This window comes from Glycine soja, chromosome 17 (assembly GCF_004193775.1).
Source record: "Glycine soja cultivar W05 chromosome 17, ASM419377v2, whole genome shotgun sequence".
Taxonomy (NCBI): Eukaryota; Viridiplantae; Streptophyta; class Magnoliopsida; order Fabales; family Fabaceae; genus Glycine; species Glycine soja.
This window is the reverse complement of record NC_041018.1, coordinates 4,665,999-4,680,980: the sequence shown is the minus strand read 5'-3', so window position 1 is coordinate 4,680,980 and position 14,982 is coordinate 4,665,999. Positions and strand designations below refer to the sequence as shown.

General features: G+C 35.1%; 1 protein-coding gene across 6 annotated transcripts; it reads right to left on the bottom strand.

The window, feature by feature from the left end:
• Nucleotides 1-1,660: 1,660 nt before the first annotated feature.
• Nucleotides 1,661-14,966, bottom strand: LOC114392909 (villin-4-like). Of its 6 annotated transcripts, none has more exons than XM_028354162.1 (25): nt 14,858-14,958; nt 14,651-14,725; nt 13,965-14,039; nt 13,381-13,506; nt 13,104-13,203; nt 12,635-12,703; nt 12,292-12,528; nt 11,974-12,151; nt 11,756-11,888; nt 11,234-11,396; nt 11,002-11,149; nt 10,765-10,865; nt 6,761-6,916; nt 6,440-6,508; nt 6,271-6,339; nt 6,037-6,174; nt 5,769-5,897; nt 5,286-5,433; nt 5,149-5,159; nt 4,197-4,337; nt 3,819-3,944; nt 3,653-3,718; nt 2,747-3,074; nt 2,437-2,639; nt 1,661-2,297 (listed from the first exon to the last, which is right to left on the bottom strand). In XM_028354162.1, the coding sequence occupies exons 4-25, from the start codon at nt 13,434-13,436 to the stop codon at nt 2,184-2,186; spliced, it is 2,883 nt and encodes a 960-aa protein (XP_028209963.1). In that variant the 5' UTR covers nt 13,437-13,506; nt 13,965-14,039; nt 14,651-14,725; nt 14,858-14,958; the 3' UTR covers nt 1,661-2,183. The 6 variants fall into 6 exon arrangements, with proteins under 6 accessions (XP_028209963.1, XP_028209968.1, XP_028209964.1 ...); XM_028354167.1 differs by having other exon boundaries at nt 2,437-2,630; XM_028354163.1 differs by lacking the exon at nt 13,965-14,039.
• Nucleotides 14,967-14,982: the final 16 nt, after the last annotated feature.

Sequence of the window (14,982 nt, the reverse complement as noted above, 5' to 3'; positions counted from 1 at the left end):
TTTTCATAAATTATCTAGTTAACTATAATATTTTATGAATTATTATAAATTTTATGTTATTTTTTTTTTTACTATATTTATTGAACTATGATGATAGCTTTTAGAATTTTCATAACAAAAATAGTTTTAGGAAAATATTTATGATAAGTATAATTGTGACAATACGTTTATATTTAAATTTTTATACTTTTATTTATTGTTTTTAATTTGGAAAAGTCAATCCAACATACTTCACAATTCATCGAAATTAGGTTGAGTTGATATTTTCAACTTAATCACAAAATGGATTCAATTCAACTTAACTCCTTTTGTTGACGGGCTGTATTAAATTGGGTAGAGCATACTTTTGCATGCACATCCACAAAATTATGGTACCCCTTTGCAATAATGCATTTTTGTTGGACAATTTGCGTGCCTGTGCTTAGCAATAGCATGGAATAATTGAGTTTAATTATACTTCTAGTTTTCAATTTTACAAATCTAATCCCTTTTCTATTTTAATTGTGTATTTTTTGTTCATCTATTAACTTAACATTCAATATTTAATGAAACATTAAGAGCAAGTCAAACGGAAGAATCTTACACATGCTTATTGAAAAAATAACATTGGAACATTATTGATTCTCATTGAAACATGATCCGGTTACTAAGTATGCCTATATGAAGTGGTAGGGCATTGCATTACTTTTAACACTAATAAATAAATTATCTATGAAATATAAGGATCTGGAATATTGGGATTTTTGGTGGAGCCTATTTAGTTAATTTTGTAGAAGGGTTGAGTTAGAGATTGAGTTCTAATGAAATGCTTAAGTTAAAAAAAGATTAAAATAAGTGATGTGTGTTGGGTTTTTGGGCTCCCTTCCAATCTGGAGTAAAGTTCCTATGCCTCATTTATTTAAGTGGAGAGAGATCAGACGATGAGATACAGTCAGAGAGACTCGTTTGAGAGGAGAAAAACAGTTACAAATCATTAAGAGAGAAAGAAGGATAAAGAAAATCATTGTAATTTTCGCATACCCACCCGAGAGCATTTTTCAGATTGCAACTACGGATTTGCTCATCATTGGATCGGACTAATTTTTGGACAGCAGGTTCTATAAAGTGATATTTCAAATTGTCTGGTTGGATCGTGAAAAAGATATCTGGAGAGATAAGTGTTTTGCATTCTCTACTCTATATTTTGGAGATTTTATCATCTATTCTCTATCGTACTAATTGGGGTGGTTTTAGTGCACTTGTTGGAAATTCTCTTGTATTTTCATTGACTATAATGAAGTTATTTCTTTGGTCTGGACGACCCATGATTTTTATCCTTGCATTGAGAAGTTTTTCACATTAAACGAATTGTGTCTCTGTTTTCTTTAATTTCTATTTTGCGTTCTATATTTTATTGGTACTCCTCATAGATTTTTGCAAGTTTGGAGGAATTTATTTGCACTGTCTATTACTCTGTTATAGAATTTGTTATTATGTTGACCTATTTCTCCAATGTGTACAAACGAGACTCACTTTAGAACCCAAAAAAAAATGTTACATTAGGGATGATTTAATGTAACACTCTATTATAGTGTCACATCAACTAATTCATATTGATATAACACTTTAGTCTACTTTCACCCCAACCATATCTATTTTATATGACTCTGTTGCACTGTCATCAAGGGGGGGAAATCACACTTTTATTTCCAAAATAAATAACTTGTTGAGTGGCTTTTACACATCTGTACAAACTTCATACTTTGATTATCAAAACAATCTAAGTAATTGCTTCCCCAAAACAATTTTGAATGCAAAAATGATCAACAAGAAAAACAAATTAAGACAGGCACTCCATCAACCCTTGGCCTATAAAATCAACACCAAGCAGCTCTCAACAAAGAAAGAACCTAAATATCAAACTACTGTAAGGAAGAATCTTTATTTACTTTCTTCCTCAAGAGGAGCTTCTTGGAAGTCGAAGCAGCTATATTAAAAGAAAAAGAAGAAAAAACGCTCATGCTGTCCCCTTTCACTTCCATATGTTCAGTTTCTTACTGCAAAACAGATAGCATGCTCCCTGAGATATAAAACACAGATAACAATGTCAAGGAAAAAATATGTAAACTTTGACGATAACCAAAGTTCCCTCTAACTGCAACTTAAAATGCACGGAGGAGACAGAAGGTGAAGTGTAATTTAACTCAGAACAACTGAACTGCCATTTTGAGTTTGTTTTGTTTCCATTTTGGCAACTTATAAAATTCATTCTTTGCCGTCCCAAATTTCTCTTGGAACTCTGCAGATGACAGATAAGCCTGTACATGAAGCTCAAACAAGTCAAAATTAAAGCAAAAGAAAGATTGATTATATGATGCAATTTCCAAAGAATGGAGGAAAAAAGAAAAGATGAGAAGATAGGCAAGATGATGCTATATCTTGACATTTTCATTATACCTCTCGTTTAGTCACGTCAATATCTTCTACAGGATCTGTAGAAGCTGTGTTTACACGTTCATATGGGTAAACTGGGAGACCTTCATCATCTTCAGCTTCTCCCTCTTTCACATCCTCCTGAATGGTAAGAGATTCTATCCTACTGCTCATAGAACCCTCCTTGTCACTTGTCTCAGGGTTTGATTTGGGGGTAACTGAATTCGCTTCACATCATATCAATCCAGAGAAGAGAAATAACATTTTGTATCAGATCATATTATAATACTAATAATAACAGCATCAAATATCAACGCACTCATCTACTGCATACCTTTTTGTGACTGAGGAATCAAATTTTCTAGCGCTGAGAATGGTTCAAAACTAGAAGTAAGATGAGCTATGGCTGAAGATTTAGGTACCAGTTGTGCTGTATCCTTTGCCACAGATTTTGGGTACAGTTTTCTAATCATTGGAGGTGGAGTTGAAAGGTTCCTAGCATTTGAGCTCTCAAAATTAGCTGCTAGTGCATTAAAGGCCGGAGATCTGCCCCTCACACGAACACGATCAGGACTGACAGACATGCTGCGGGAACGCTGGGATTTATCTGGTGCACCACTAGACCTTCCCCCAAAAGTTGCTGATGCTCTTCGTTTATGTTTCTGATAATGTATCAGATAGTCAATAACCAAGCAGATAGCACAAATACAAACATATATAACATTAAGGTGCTTAAAGTGGAGCAAATTAATAAATGAAGTACATTAAAATTATCTGAGAATGAGACGCAGGTTGGTTAAAGCACTTTGTTATATCTAACCTATATCCATTGCCAACTCAGACCCATACCCCTCTGAAGGATCAGTACGGAGTTCACACCATTGAATTCAACACTGGGAATTCAATAGTATTCTCTTCAGTCAACCCAGAACAGTTCATTTTTTAACTTAATTTTATTAAATGTAGCAAGAAATAAGGCATGTTTACAAGTTTCATGAAGCTATAAATTGAAATTAGGCAGAAATTCATTGTAGAAAAGCAGCAGTTTCTTTCTGATGTACTACTATCTCCAAAATTTATATAAGAAAGTAGTGTCTTTTTTCTCTCCTAATTATAAGAAACACAAAACGTACGATGTAAAAATAATATGGAAATTCAGACTAAAAGAGTTTAATGGGGTCATTCCTCACTCTTAAGAAAACAGGTATTCTATAAAGGAAGCAAAGAAAAGATTACTTACAACGATAAGTGGCATACCCCCATTTTTCACGATTGCAAGCTTCCTTTGAAATGAGTTTCCTAGCATCTACCAAAAACAAGGAATTATTAGTAGCCAAAAGTACAAACTTGTTATTTTTGGTGAACAGATTATTTGAAGTCGCATATATATACATAAAAAAACTTACTGCAGATTTTGCAGACTCCCATTTAAAGAAGCGAGTGAAGAAAGGTGGCTCACTACCTTCTTTGACAATATATATTGGAGCTTCACGAGATAATGCTTCTAGGAGAAAATCATGCTCAAGAAATTTCTGTATAATTCAGAAGAATAAGTTAAAAATTGCATACTTTGGTTTCAGAAATACTAGAACGTAAAAGACATTGAAACTCCTTTATGGTATTCTAATGGTGGAAAGAGTTGTCATAGTTAAATCCATATTAAGAAAAACAAAAAGAACATTATCCAAGTGGTAAGAAATTTCATTTATAACACAACTCTTCAAAATACTAGACTACTAAACTAGTATGTTTATAGCTTCCAGGAAAAGCAAAACCAGTTATACCTCGCCAATTGTTAGAGCCTGCATTCTATTCTTTGAGTCAACCTGCTGGCCAACCCAGACAAAGACTTCCGAGTGACAATCCAAGATGTAAATATCTTCTGTCATCAAATCATCCTGGGAAAAGTTGTGAATCTCTTTCACCTGCAAGCATTGCTTCAGATTAATGCACTTGCACCAGAATAAATCCAAATACTAGCATCTTCATAAGCAAAGCATAAAAATGCAATAAGATTTTATTTGGGAAAAAATCACAAACCAGCAAATTCACCCTCAAGATCTATCTTAAATTCACCTTTAGTTGTAAGAAAAGTGATCAATAACACACTGGCCAGTTTTCTGTCAGCATTCTACGTCCAGAGTCAGTCTTTAAAGGACGCCAAGATGACCATAACCACTTTGCAGAAAGATTATGTCCTAGGTCCTAACATGATGTTTTTAAATGAATCAGATTAGCTGTATTTCGTTCTTTTTTGCCAATCATTACGTCAACTAGTTATTATACAAATTTGAATCCTTTGTTGTCCATGCCAGCAATTGTATCATTCAAATGTAAAATTATATCATGGGACGACAAATTAAGTGATCAGACACATAATGTCATTATAGTAATTTAATGAAACCCTAAGAGTGCATCTTTCTAGCCTCAGATTTGAGTAACAGGAGTGTGGATGTTAACTAAAGTACTAAACCCGGTTTTGTAGCTTTTCATTGCTCATCATTCTTGATAGTTATCCTAGTTTGTTTTTCAATCCTATTGAACCATCGTGTTGAAAATGGATTATGTTTATGTCATTCAGATTTTTTACCCAAGGAGCAACTTAACAGTTAAAATGTTATAAATGAAATATTGACATTGGCAAAAACTTTTTTAACATGCCCTCACACCATGGGGTTAACATAACTAAGAATATTCCAAAATCATGCATATCAACAGATAAGTGGGTGTACACACCTTTAAATTTCCTGCACATTGGCCAATCAGGCAGGGAAAGAAGCCATCACAAACAAGTCAGTCATTTGTCTTTAAGAAGAGAAGGGACTGGGGATGGAGATCAGATAAATCTTTCCAGTTAAAAAATTAGTTCCTACCTTCTGAGAAGTTGCAAGAAAATAAGTGAGGATCATTTTCAGCATCCCTCGTGATCTTTTGACTGGGATATTCTGTTTTTCCCCCCAACAAATCCCAAAACTGTTCCGATTCTACGCCTTCCTTTAGTGGTTTGCATTGTACATCCGGCTGCAGACGATTGGCAAGTATATATTTTGATTAATAAACAGTAATATATATTCTTTTTAAAATTGGCATAGTTCCTATGATGGGTAATGTGGCTTGGGTGAAATGGCACCTGCCTGGATCAAACCCAGGACCCAGGACAAAGGCAATTCTACGTAGGCCAATGGCAAGTTTAGCAATAACCAGCATAGTTAACCATCTTCAACATGAAAAAAATATAAGAACTTCAACTTTTAGCTGCTTGTCTAACTTGAATATGTTGACCAAAAAAACCTTTTGGTCTTTGTTTTGTACAAATCAAAATTTTCATATTAAGTATATTTGGGAACATAACAAACCTTAATCAAATCCAGCATTCTCTCAACAAGCTCCTGGTCATCTGAAGTTGCTAAACCTCCAGACCAAATAAAAACAGTGGGTCCGCTATGAAGTATGTAGCAATAAGTGGAATTCAAGGAGGAAGCAACCTGGTTGACAAAAGGAATGTGAAAAGAAACATTGTGATTATTTAAATAAATTATGTATTATATATAAAAAAAAAGTTTAAATTGCCCATAAAAATATAGTGGGTAGAGGTAGCTGCTATAAACAGACAAGATGACTTACTGGTTCAACTTGTATAGCTTGCATATTGTCTGGTCCAGTGCCCTGGATGCGGAATAATGCAACACCATCCTCATTGTATGTCTCATCTGGAATTTCCTTCTCCGCAATGTAATTCTTGTATCCATCACTAAGTCCACCCTGATAGACAATTAAAATAAATGTCCAGGATTAAAATAATTATATTCATAAAAAGAAGTTTTTTCTTAGTTAACCCAATACCAATATCCCACAAACCTTAAAAACAATACAGCTTTGCAGGATGGCATGAAATTGAATTGGTTCACTGCCTTCATAGATACGAGCCTTCAATTAATGACACACAGATACCATCAATAAGGATATAAGCAATGAGCATAAATAATCTGTCAACAAATTGAAAATAACACATTCAAAGAAAAATTACTTGGGAAGGAAGAAACTTCATTGACTCAACCATCTTGCTTGCTAGTGAAAGAGCTGAAGCTCTCTCTTCCTAATTTCAACAAAAAAAGCTTGTAAGGAATGCAGGCTAACACATTTACCCAACACTTTCTGGTCCCAAAAGAGTTACCAATGTTGTGTACAGTGTAATGAAATGTATTAGCTGTAATTCACTAATATAGTTTTCAGCTTAAGGTGAATAATTTGAAGTCAGATTTTTAGCTTTCTTCTTTTTACATGAAAGAAATCATTATAAACACACATGAGCAAAACGAAGTGAAACAAAGCTCTATAAATATTTCACCTCAACACTAGTCTTTCCAATCCATGTTCCTATAAGATGCCCTTCCTTATCTTCTCCAGGATATGAATATTGAAAGATGTAGCAATCTCCATTATAAAATTTTGACTGATCAGTGGCTGGAAGAAGAATCTTTTCCTGACCATTCACACGCCAAACCTGTATGATTATGTTAAAGCTCTTATTAACAACAGAAACAATTAAGCAGGAGAAATGTAGTAGTAGCAGTAGTTGTACATTCAAATCACAATTAGTTCAACCAAATAGGGAGAAGTCCAAAGCATATCTTCTGAAACTCTCATGGGAAACTATCTATCAAATGTTTAAGAAACAATGCAAAATATTGACCAACATATCAACTACAACCCAAAGCATATCTTCACATTCTTAAAAACTCAGTAAAAGGACTTAGTACTGCAGCAGTTAGGCCATGGTCCTAAGATATGGAAGCGTGAGTGGAATCCACAAGGATGCATGCATCTTTGGAGGTTATGATTAGAAGAGAGAGGGAATGCGGACAATTTTTGGGAAAAGTGTGAATCTGCCTTTGGGCTTGGGAAGGAAGTAGCATTCTACAACTATTTCTCTATGTTTTTCTTTTATGTTTGGTTCAATAAAAAATGTGTTCCATATGAAGTTGTTTTCATTTTGGTCCTTACATGAAAAGCTCTACATGTTGGTCCCTACATGGAAAAATGTTTACAAATTGGTCCTTACCATTTGCTGAAATTATAACAATGTTAAATGCCTATTGAGTTGGCAAAAGTTTGTTGAATTGATTCCCTACTATAGGACAAATGTTTGACAACTCAGCAAACATTGAACACCATTATGACTTCAGCAAAAGTAGGAAACTATTCGTAAACACTTTTTTCATATAGGAATCAAAATGTAAAGTTTTTCAAAGAGGGACTTAAAGGAAAAATGGAGTTAAGTATATCAAACATTTTCCATTTTTAGTAGTTAAATACTTAAATGCACATATTTCACTCGATGTGATTTTGCTGGTTTGTATTTTTTTCATTGAATCCTTAAAACATAGTGGAATGTGGGGAATTCCTTGGACTCATCAATGTAATAGGCTATAACACTGAAGAGCTTTAGTCGATACTTCAATGTGGTTACACCAAATACCAACAACAACAACAACAACAACGCCTTATCCCACTAGGTGGGGTCGGCTACATGGATCAACTTCCGCCATAATGTTCTATCAAGTACCATACTTCTATCCAAATCATTAAGTTCGAGATCCTTCTTGATAACCTCTCTTATAGTCTTTTTGGGTCTTCCTCTGCCTCGAATTGTTTGCCTTCTCTCCATCTGGTCTACTCTCCTCACTACAGAGTCTACCGGTCTTCTCTCTACATGTCCAAACCACCTAAGTCTATTTTCCACCATCTTCTCTACAATAGGCGCTACTCCAACCCTCTCTCTAATAGCTCCGTTTCTAATTTTATCCTGTCGAGTCTTACCACACATCCACCGCAACATCCTCATCTCCGCTACACCTACTTTAGTCTCATGTTGGCTCTTGACCGCCCAACATTCTGTTCCGTACAAAATCGCCGGTCCTACCGCAGTCCGATAAAACTTTCCCTTTGGCTTGATCGGTACCTTTGCATCACATAACACCCCCGATGCTTTTCTCCATTTCATCCATCCTGCTTGAATGCGATGATTCACATCCCCTTCAATTTCTCCATCATCCTGTATTACAGACCCAAGATATTTAAACCGTGCGACTTGAGGGATAATATGGTCTCCTATTTTCACCTCTGAGTTAGATACCCTCCTACTTTTGTTGAACTTACATTCTATATACTCCGATTTGCTTCTGCTTAGGCGAAAGCCATGTGTTTCTAGAGCTCGTCTCCAAGTTTCCAACCTCTCATTCAACTCCTCCCTCGACTCTCCAAGGAGGACTATGTCATCTGCAAAAAGCATGCATCTCGGCGCTATCTCTTGGATTTTTTCCGTGAGGACATCCAGAATTAAGGTAAAAAGGTAGGGGCTAAGGGTTGACCCTTGATGCAAACCAATTGTGATGGGAAAATCGTCTGACTCTCCACCCTGTGTCCTAACACTAGTCGATACCCTATCATACATATCTTGGATAGCTCGAATATATGCAACCCTAACTCCTATCTTCTCTAGAGCTTTTCACAAAATCTCTCTAGGCACTCTATCATACGCTTTCTCCAAGTCAATAAAAATCAAGTGCAAGTTTTGTTGGTCCATGCGATATTGCTCCATCACCCGCCGTAATAAATAAATCGCTTTCATGGTCGACCTTCCCGGCATGAAACCAAATTGATTCTCAGTAACTTGAGTCTCCTTTCTTAATCTCCGTTCGATCACTTTTTCCCATAATTTCATGGTATGACTCATGAGCTTGATTCCCCTATAATTTGCACAATTTTGTATATCCCCCTTGTTCTTATAGATTGGCACTAACGTGCTTCTCCTCCATTCCTCCGGCATGCGTTTTGACCTCATAATTTCATTAAAGAGTTTGGTGAGCCACTCAAGACCTCTATCTCCAAGAGTTTTCCACACTTCAATAGGTATGTTGTCTGGCCCCACCGCCTTACCGTTACTCATTTTTTTCAACGCTTCCTTTACTTCCTGTTTCTGAATCCGACGATAATACTTATAGTTCCGGTCCTCTTCTCTTGTGTCTAGACTGCTAGAGTCGTATCCATATCCATCATTAAATAAGTTGTGGAAATACACCTTCCACCTTTCCTTGATATCTTTTTCATGCACTAAGACTTTGCCTTCTTCATCCTTAACACACTTTACGTGATCCAAATCTCTAGTCTTCCTCTCTCTACCCTTAGCAAGCCTATATATAGATCTTTCTCCGTCCCTGGTTCCTAGAGCTTGGTATAGTCCGTCAAAAGCTTGGGCTCTTGCCTCACTCACCGCCTTTTTGGTTTCATTTCTAGCTATCTTATACTTATCCCAAGTTTCAGAATTTCTACACCTAGACCACTCCTTGAAACACTCCTTTTTTACTCTAACTTTGCTCTGAACACTTTCATTCCACCACCACGATTCTTTACCCCTAGGTCCAAAACCTCTAGATTCACCCAACGTCTCTTTAGCCACTTTAATAATCTCTTGGGACGTCTTGTTCCAAGAGAAAAAGAAATCAATAAGAGAAAAAGAAATCATTTTACAGTTGACCATATCCTAATTGAATTATATAAAAAAATGGCCTAAATAAGAATTTGGTCCCTATAGTTTCCATCTATTTGAGTTTTGAACCAATACCTTAGTAAAAAGAAACTATAGGAGGAATCAGTCCTTCATGGAAAATAGAGACCAGTAGCTTAACAAGAAGAAACTATAGGACTAAAAGTCAAAGGAGAGGAAAATATAAGAACTGAGACTTTCATGACAGGGATCAAAACCCAAATTAGTGAAAATGTAGGGACCAATACCTATATAAACTAAAGAAAGCAAAATCTCATTAAAATAAATAAGAAATATGATTATAATCTGATTAAGGACTAATATTTATAGCAGATAAATCACAAAGTAAACTATGGATCACAGATTATATATTTATACATCCAATATGTGTAGGAACTAGGAAGTGTCATGCTGCCTATTCTACATTAAATCCCTTCAGGCCCTCCCTAATTCTAGATTCCTTTCTCAGAAAATATTAAGCATCTATCAATTTGTACTAAATCAAATCTAAACTAGTCTAACACTCTAGGTTTCACATATTCCAATCATACAATAGAATACAGCTTTTGACCTCTTGCGCATTCAACAGAATTGTATGCCTCTTATTGTGATGACTATCTTTGGGATGGGAGAAAGGTGGAGTATTATGGATACAGAGATTGTGATTTCAAAAGATTCTTTCATTGTAAGAAATTAATTAGATTGGGGATGTAAGACCACTGAAAAATTAAAAATAATACCAACAAAAGTTGCATCAAGAGATTTAAGTTTTGATTAATTGCTTATTGTAGAAACTAGTAGACTACCTGCAAATGTCCTGTGCAATCTATGTGGGGTTGAGGTTCTTCTTGTTTGGGCTCAGATTTCACGAGACCCTTGACATCCAATCCTTGACGTTTTAGAAGTGCTAGAAAGTTACCCAAAAGAGACAGAATTAGAGGAACATAATGACAGCCTGGCAAATGATGCTGGCAAAACCAATTTAAAGGTGAAGAAACATATTCAGTCCAATGACAAGTTCATAAAATTTTAATTAAACCTACCTGCTACCTTGCCACGACCTTCTTCAGACATTGGTGCATCACTTGCCTGAGGCCAAGAATCAAACTTGGACTTGAACATTACTGTTTCAAATCCTTCAATTACACGAATTATATGGGACTTTGGTCGACCAGTGCCCCTGATTAACTCCTGTTTTTTGGTCAGCAGGAACTCAAGTCATTTAAACTCACAGAAAATGCTCAACAATACAAAGAAAGAAACAAGAGATGTTACATCTGCTGCTACACTTGCACTTTTTCTTTCATCAAGAGATGTGTTTCTTCCCATCCATGCAAAAACTTCCAACCCACAATCTAGAATATAACATTTGTTTGTGTCCAGAAATTCCTTTGTCAAAGAATCGGTTTCAATAGGTTCTGCCTTCCCCTTGTCAACACTGGAAATGTGATCATTTCATTATAACTAGAGTATTACAGAATCTTACATTTCAATATAATAAATAAATTTCATCTACATAATTAGCATCATTTTCACATCCTCAGAATTATCAACTTATACAACTTTGGGCTAAAAGAATGGTAAATTTATAACAGCCTTACATTATTGATAAACACCAGAAGTTTGCAGAAGAAGGGCAATAAAAACAATAAGTGAAAGAGTAAAATTAAAAACATATTTAAGCAATAGCAAATTGTATCCAAATATCATTTTGGTAAAAAAAGAGAAAGGAATTTACTGACTGTGCAAATATAAATGAAAATACTGACTGTGCAAATATAAATGAAAGCATATTACCAAAGTAGCTTTGGAGGATGAGAATCAGCAGGCTTGTCATCATCACTGACTGTTCTCCGTGGAAGAGGAGCAAAGCCCCCAAAGCAACCCCAGAATTCTCCACTTTCAGAATCAGCCATCAACTTTCCATCCTCTGCATGGGAATTCAAGCATATACATCCAGTTAGTAATATTAAGCAATCGTCATCTTTGAAACTGTAAAATATACTTACACTTACCAATAGAAGCTATCTCACATTTCCCATCATGGTAGGTATCCTTGACATACTGTACAACTTCCAATGCTTTAGCCCTTTCTTGAATACTTGAATTGGAACCATTAAATTGGAAGATTTTGGACTTGGTATCCAGAATAAAAATATCATCATGGTTCAGTGAAGATCGAGCGAAAGTAATCTATAACCAACACCAATAGCTAATCAACAAGTAGAAAAATATTGTTTACATATGTGGTGTCTGTATGCAGTATGCACAATAATAATATGCACGACTCAAACCTCAATGAGTCAATGGCAGAGGAATAAGGTCAAACTTGCCTCTTTGACATGCACTACATGTTTCCCTTTGCACACAAACAACCGTGTCTTATGTTCTTCAGCCTCAACATGTTTAAAACCTGAGGCAGCTCCACCTTCTTGAGGTATGATACATGGTTTGAAATAAGAGAGGAACTTTTCAGTTTCATGACCTTGTACTTCACGATACTGAACAGCCCATCCTCCTAAAGATGCATCCAACTCGACTGTCTTGATGGCTGCAGCACCAGCTTCATCCTATTTTATAGTTATGATCATCAGTGAGAAAATGAACAGGAGACTATATTAAATATTAAACCAAAAACAATAGGAGGGGATAATAATATATAAACAGAAAAATTACCTGACTGGTGTCTTTACCAAGCCAATAATGGATATCATGACGAAGAGCACCACTTTTTGAAGCAGTTGTCTACATGGAGAGGATAAGGAAAAAGAAAATATTGATATTCATGGAAAGACGCTGATGCATATATGATGCAGGAAGCAAAATAAACTTAAGAAAAGTAAAAACTACAGGATTAACAATTATCCTCAAAAAATCAAATAACAAAGAATAAAGTAAATCCAGCACATAAGTTGTACCGAGGAATATATTGAAATTTGAACAAAGATCTCATAAACTTATTTTTCAACACGAGGAAAATGAATCTTATGGGAAAGAAGCCAACAATCTCTTTTTAGAGAAACTCATGTTTGTATACATTTGAGAGAAAATAATATATTTTGTAAATGCATACTATCACTCTTTTAACCATTCTGTATCAACAGGAGGCTAGCATTCTATTAATCATTTGGAAAATATTGCTAACCTTCAAGATCACATAGGAGTCCCCAGTGAAAAACTTTCCATAAGATGACTGAGGGATGGGAACTGGATTAAAATTCTCAATACGCCATATTTCCAATCCGCTGTATATGGTTAAGGAGAATAATGCACAAGCACAGGAAAAAAATACATGCATAAAATCAATCCAAACATAGAACAGAACCTAATGAAGCAGCAACTTTGAATGAATTATGTCATCATGAAAATATGGCAATTGTAAACAGCATGATATATTATTATTGTTAGCTAGTGCAGGATACGCCTTTTGTCCAGCTCCCTTAAAAGCTGGATCCAGATCTCTCATAGAAATGGACATACTGCTATTCTACTATTTGTCTTCCACAACCTAGCTTGAATATAGGAAACAATTACCCTGAAAGGAAGCCCTGTAGAAAGGAAAGATCTACGTGATCTATGGTGGGTGAAAAAAGTAAACGTAAATGCTTTCACTAACTTTTTTCAACTAGGAAAATCTGGCTCAGAATAGCTTTATTTGGACAGATTGATTTACAGATTATACAAGAGGTTACAATTGATGTGCTCAACTCAAGAATTGTCAATCACAAAAGCCAAAAAACTAATTTACATATATTCATGTCCCACAAGTTATGACATGTATGATGTATATCAAGCTGCAGCAATAGGAACACGTTCTTTAGCATGTCAGCAACTATGTACTCACTAACAGCTGTTTAAAAAGAATGCATGAGCATACAAATAAACAATGAAACCTCTCTAGCTTGCTGCTGCCTTTAAAATACTACATAATATCTAGTGGGTATAACCTTCTAAATGCCAAAGTGTTCCAATCATTCTTTTTTTGTTATCGATTGTATTATCTTACCTCATATTTTCAATGAAATGCCTTTAGCTTTAGAAATTGCGTTCTCAGTGATCGTATTATGACTCCTCTTTAATGCTGTCTGACTTAAAACATTTAGTATCACATTTATTCAAAAGAAAACACACATACAAATCCTCACAGGTGCATGCAGTAAAGACAATGTACAGAATTGGCCGAAAACACGTAACGCAAACAGAAAATAATAATAGGAGAGAGAATTTGGGGAAATTGTCAGCTAAAATAAACTAAAATGGGGAAAAATGTCTGCAATACATAATAAATTCATGTATGAGTCTCCATATGAATGCAAGCATAACAAATTACCACCACCTAAAATCCGCAAATGTATAAAAATAAACTTTACAGCTTTCAAACTTCGATATACTCTATTTAAACAACAGACCAATAAAAAATAAAACAAAATCCAGAATAAAAAAAAAAAGGAAGATAATATACACTGAAAGCTGTGAAACAAACAATGAATCGCAATCCAATTTCCAGGCCTTATACCTGGAAATTCCAAAATTCAAGAAATCGAGAAGGAGAAAGGAAAAAAAAAAAAACACTCAAATTAAAACCCGACGTAAGGAAAGCCAAAAGAGTAATAAGAAAAGAAAAAAAAAAAGGACAAGTCATCCATTAAATTCAATTTAATTTCATAGATACAAAAGTCCCTGTCCTCGGACCTCTTTCAGGTACCATTTTCTTGTCTTCAATTAATGTTCAACCACAGTGTCAAGGCCTTCAAATGCGACGTGAGACTTGAGAATTCGGATGAATTGCATAGTTGTAAATGAAACAAAGTTTGAAAAATACAAATAATAAGAGCATGAATTGGATTTCAAAATGTGGGGGCGAAGGTGAAACAATTAATGAACACGGATGAGAAGTACCTTGTTACCAATGAATGCATCACCTAAGCGAGAATGTTCATTCACGTTTCTTCGTATTTGATTTTAGTGGGTAAAAAATACCGAACATGCAAGTAAACGCGTTTGTTTATTTTCCTTCCAACATT

What these genes read in the sequence shown, in the direction of transcription:
- LOC114392909 (XM_028354165.1), bottom strand. Translation starts at nt 13,436, where the DNA reads ATGTCCATTTCTATGAGAGATCTGGATCCAGCTTTTAAGGGAGCTGGA. An exon ending in AAGGGAGCTGGACAAAAGGC is followed by an intron (nt 13,204 to 13,380) that starts GTATCCTGCACT and finishes AACCATATACAG; the next exon opens with CGGATTGGAAATATGGCGTA. An exon ending in CATCCTCCAAAGCTACTTTG is followed by an intron (nt 11,397 to 11,755) that starts GTAATATGCTTT and finishes TCACATTTCCAG; the next exon opens with TGTTGACAAGGGGAAGGCAG.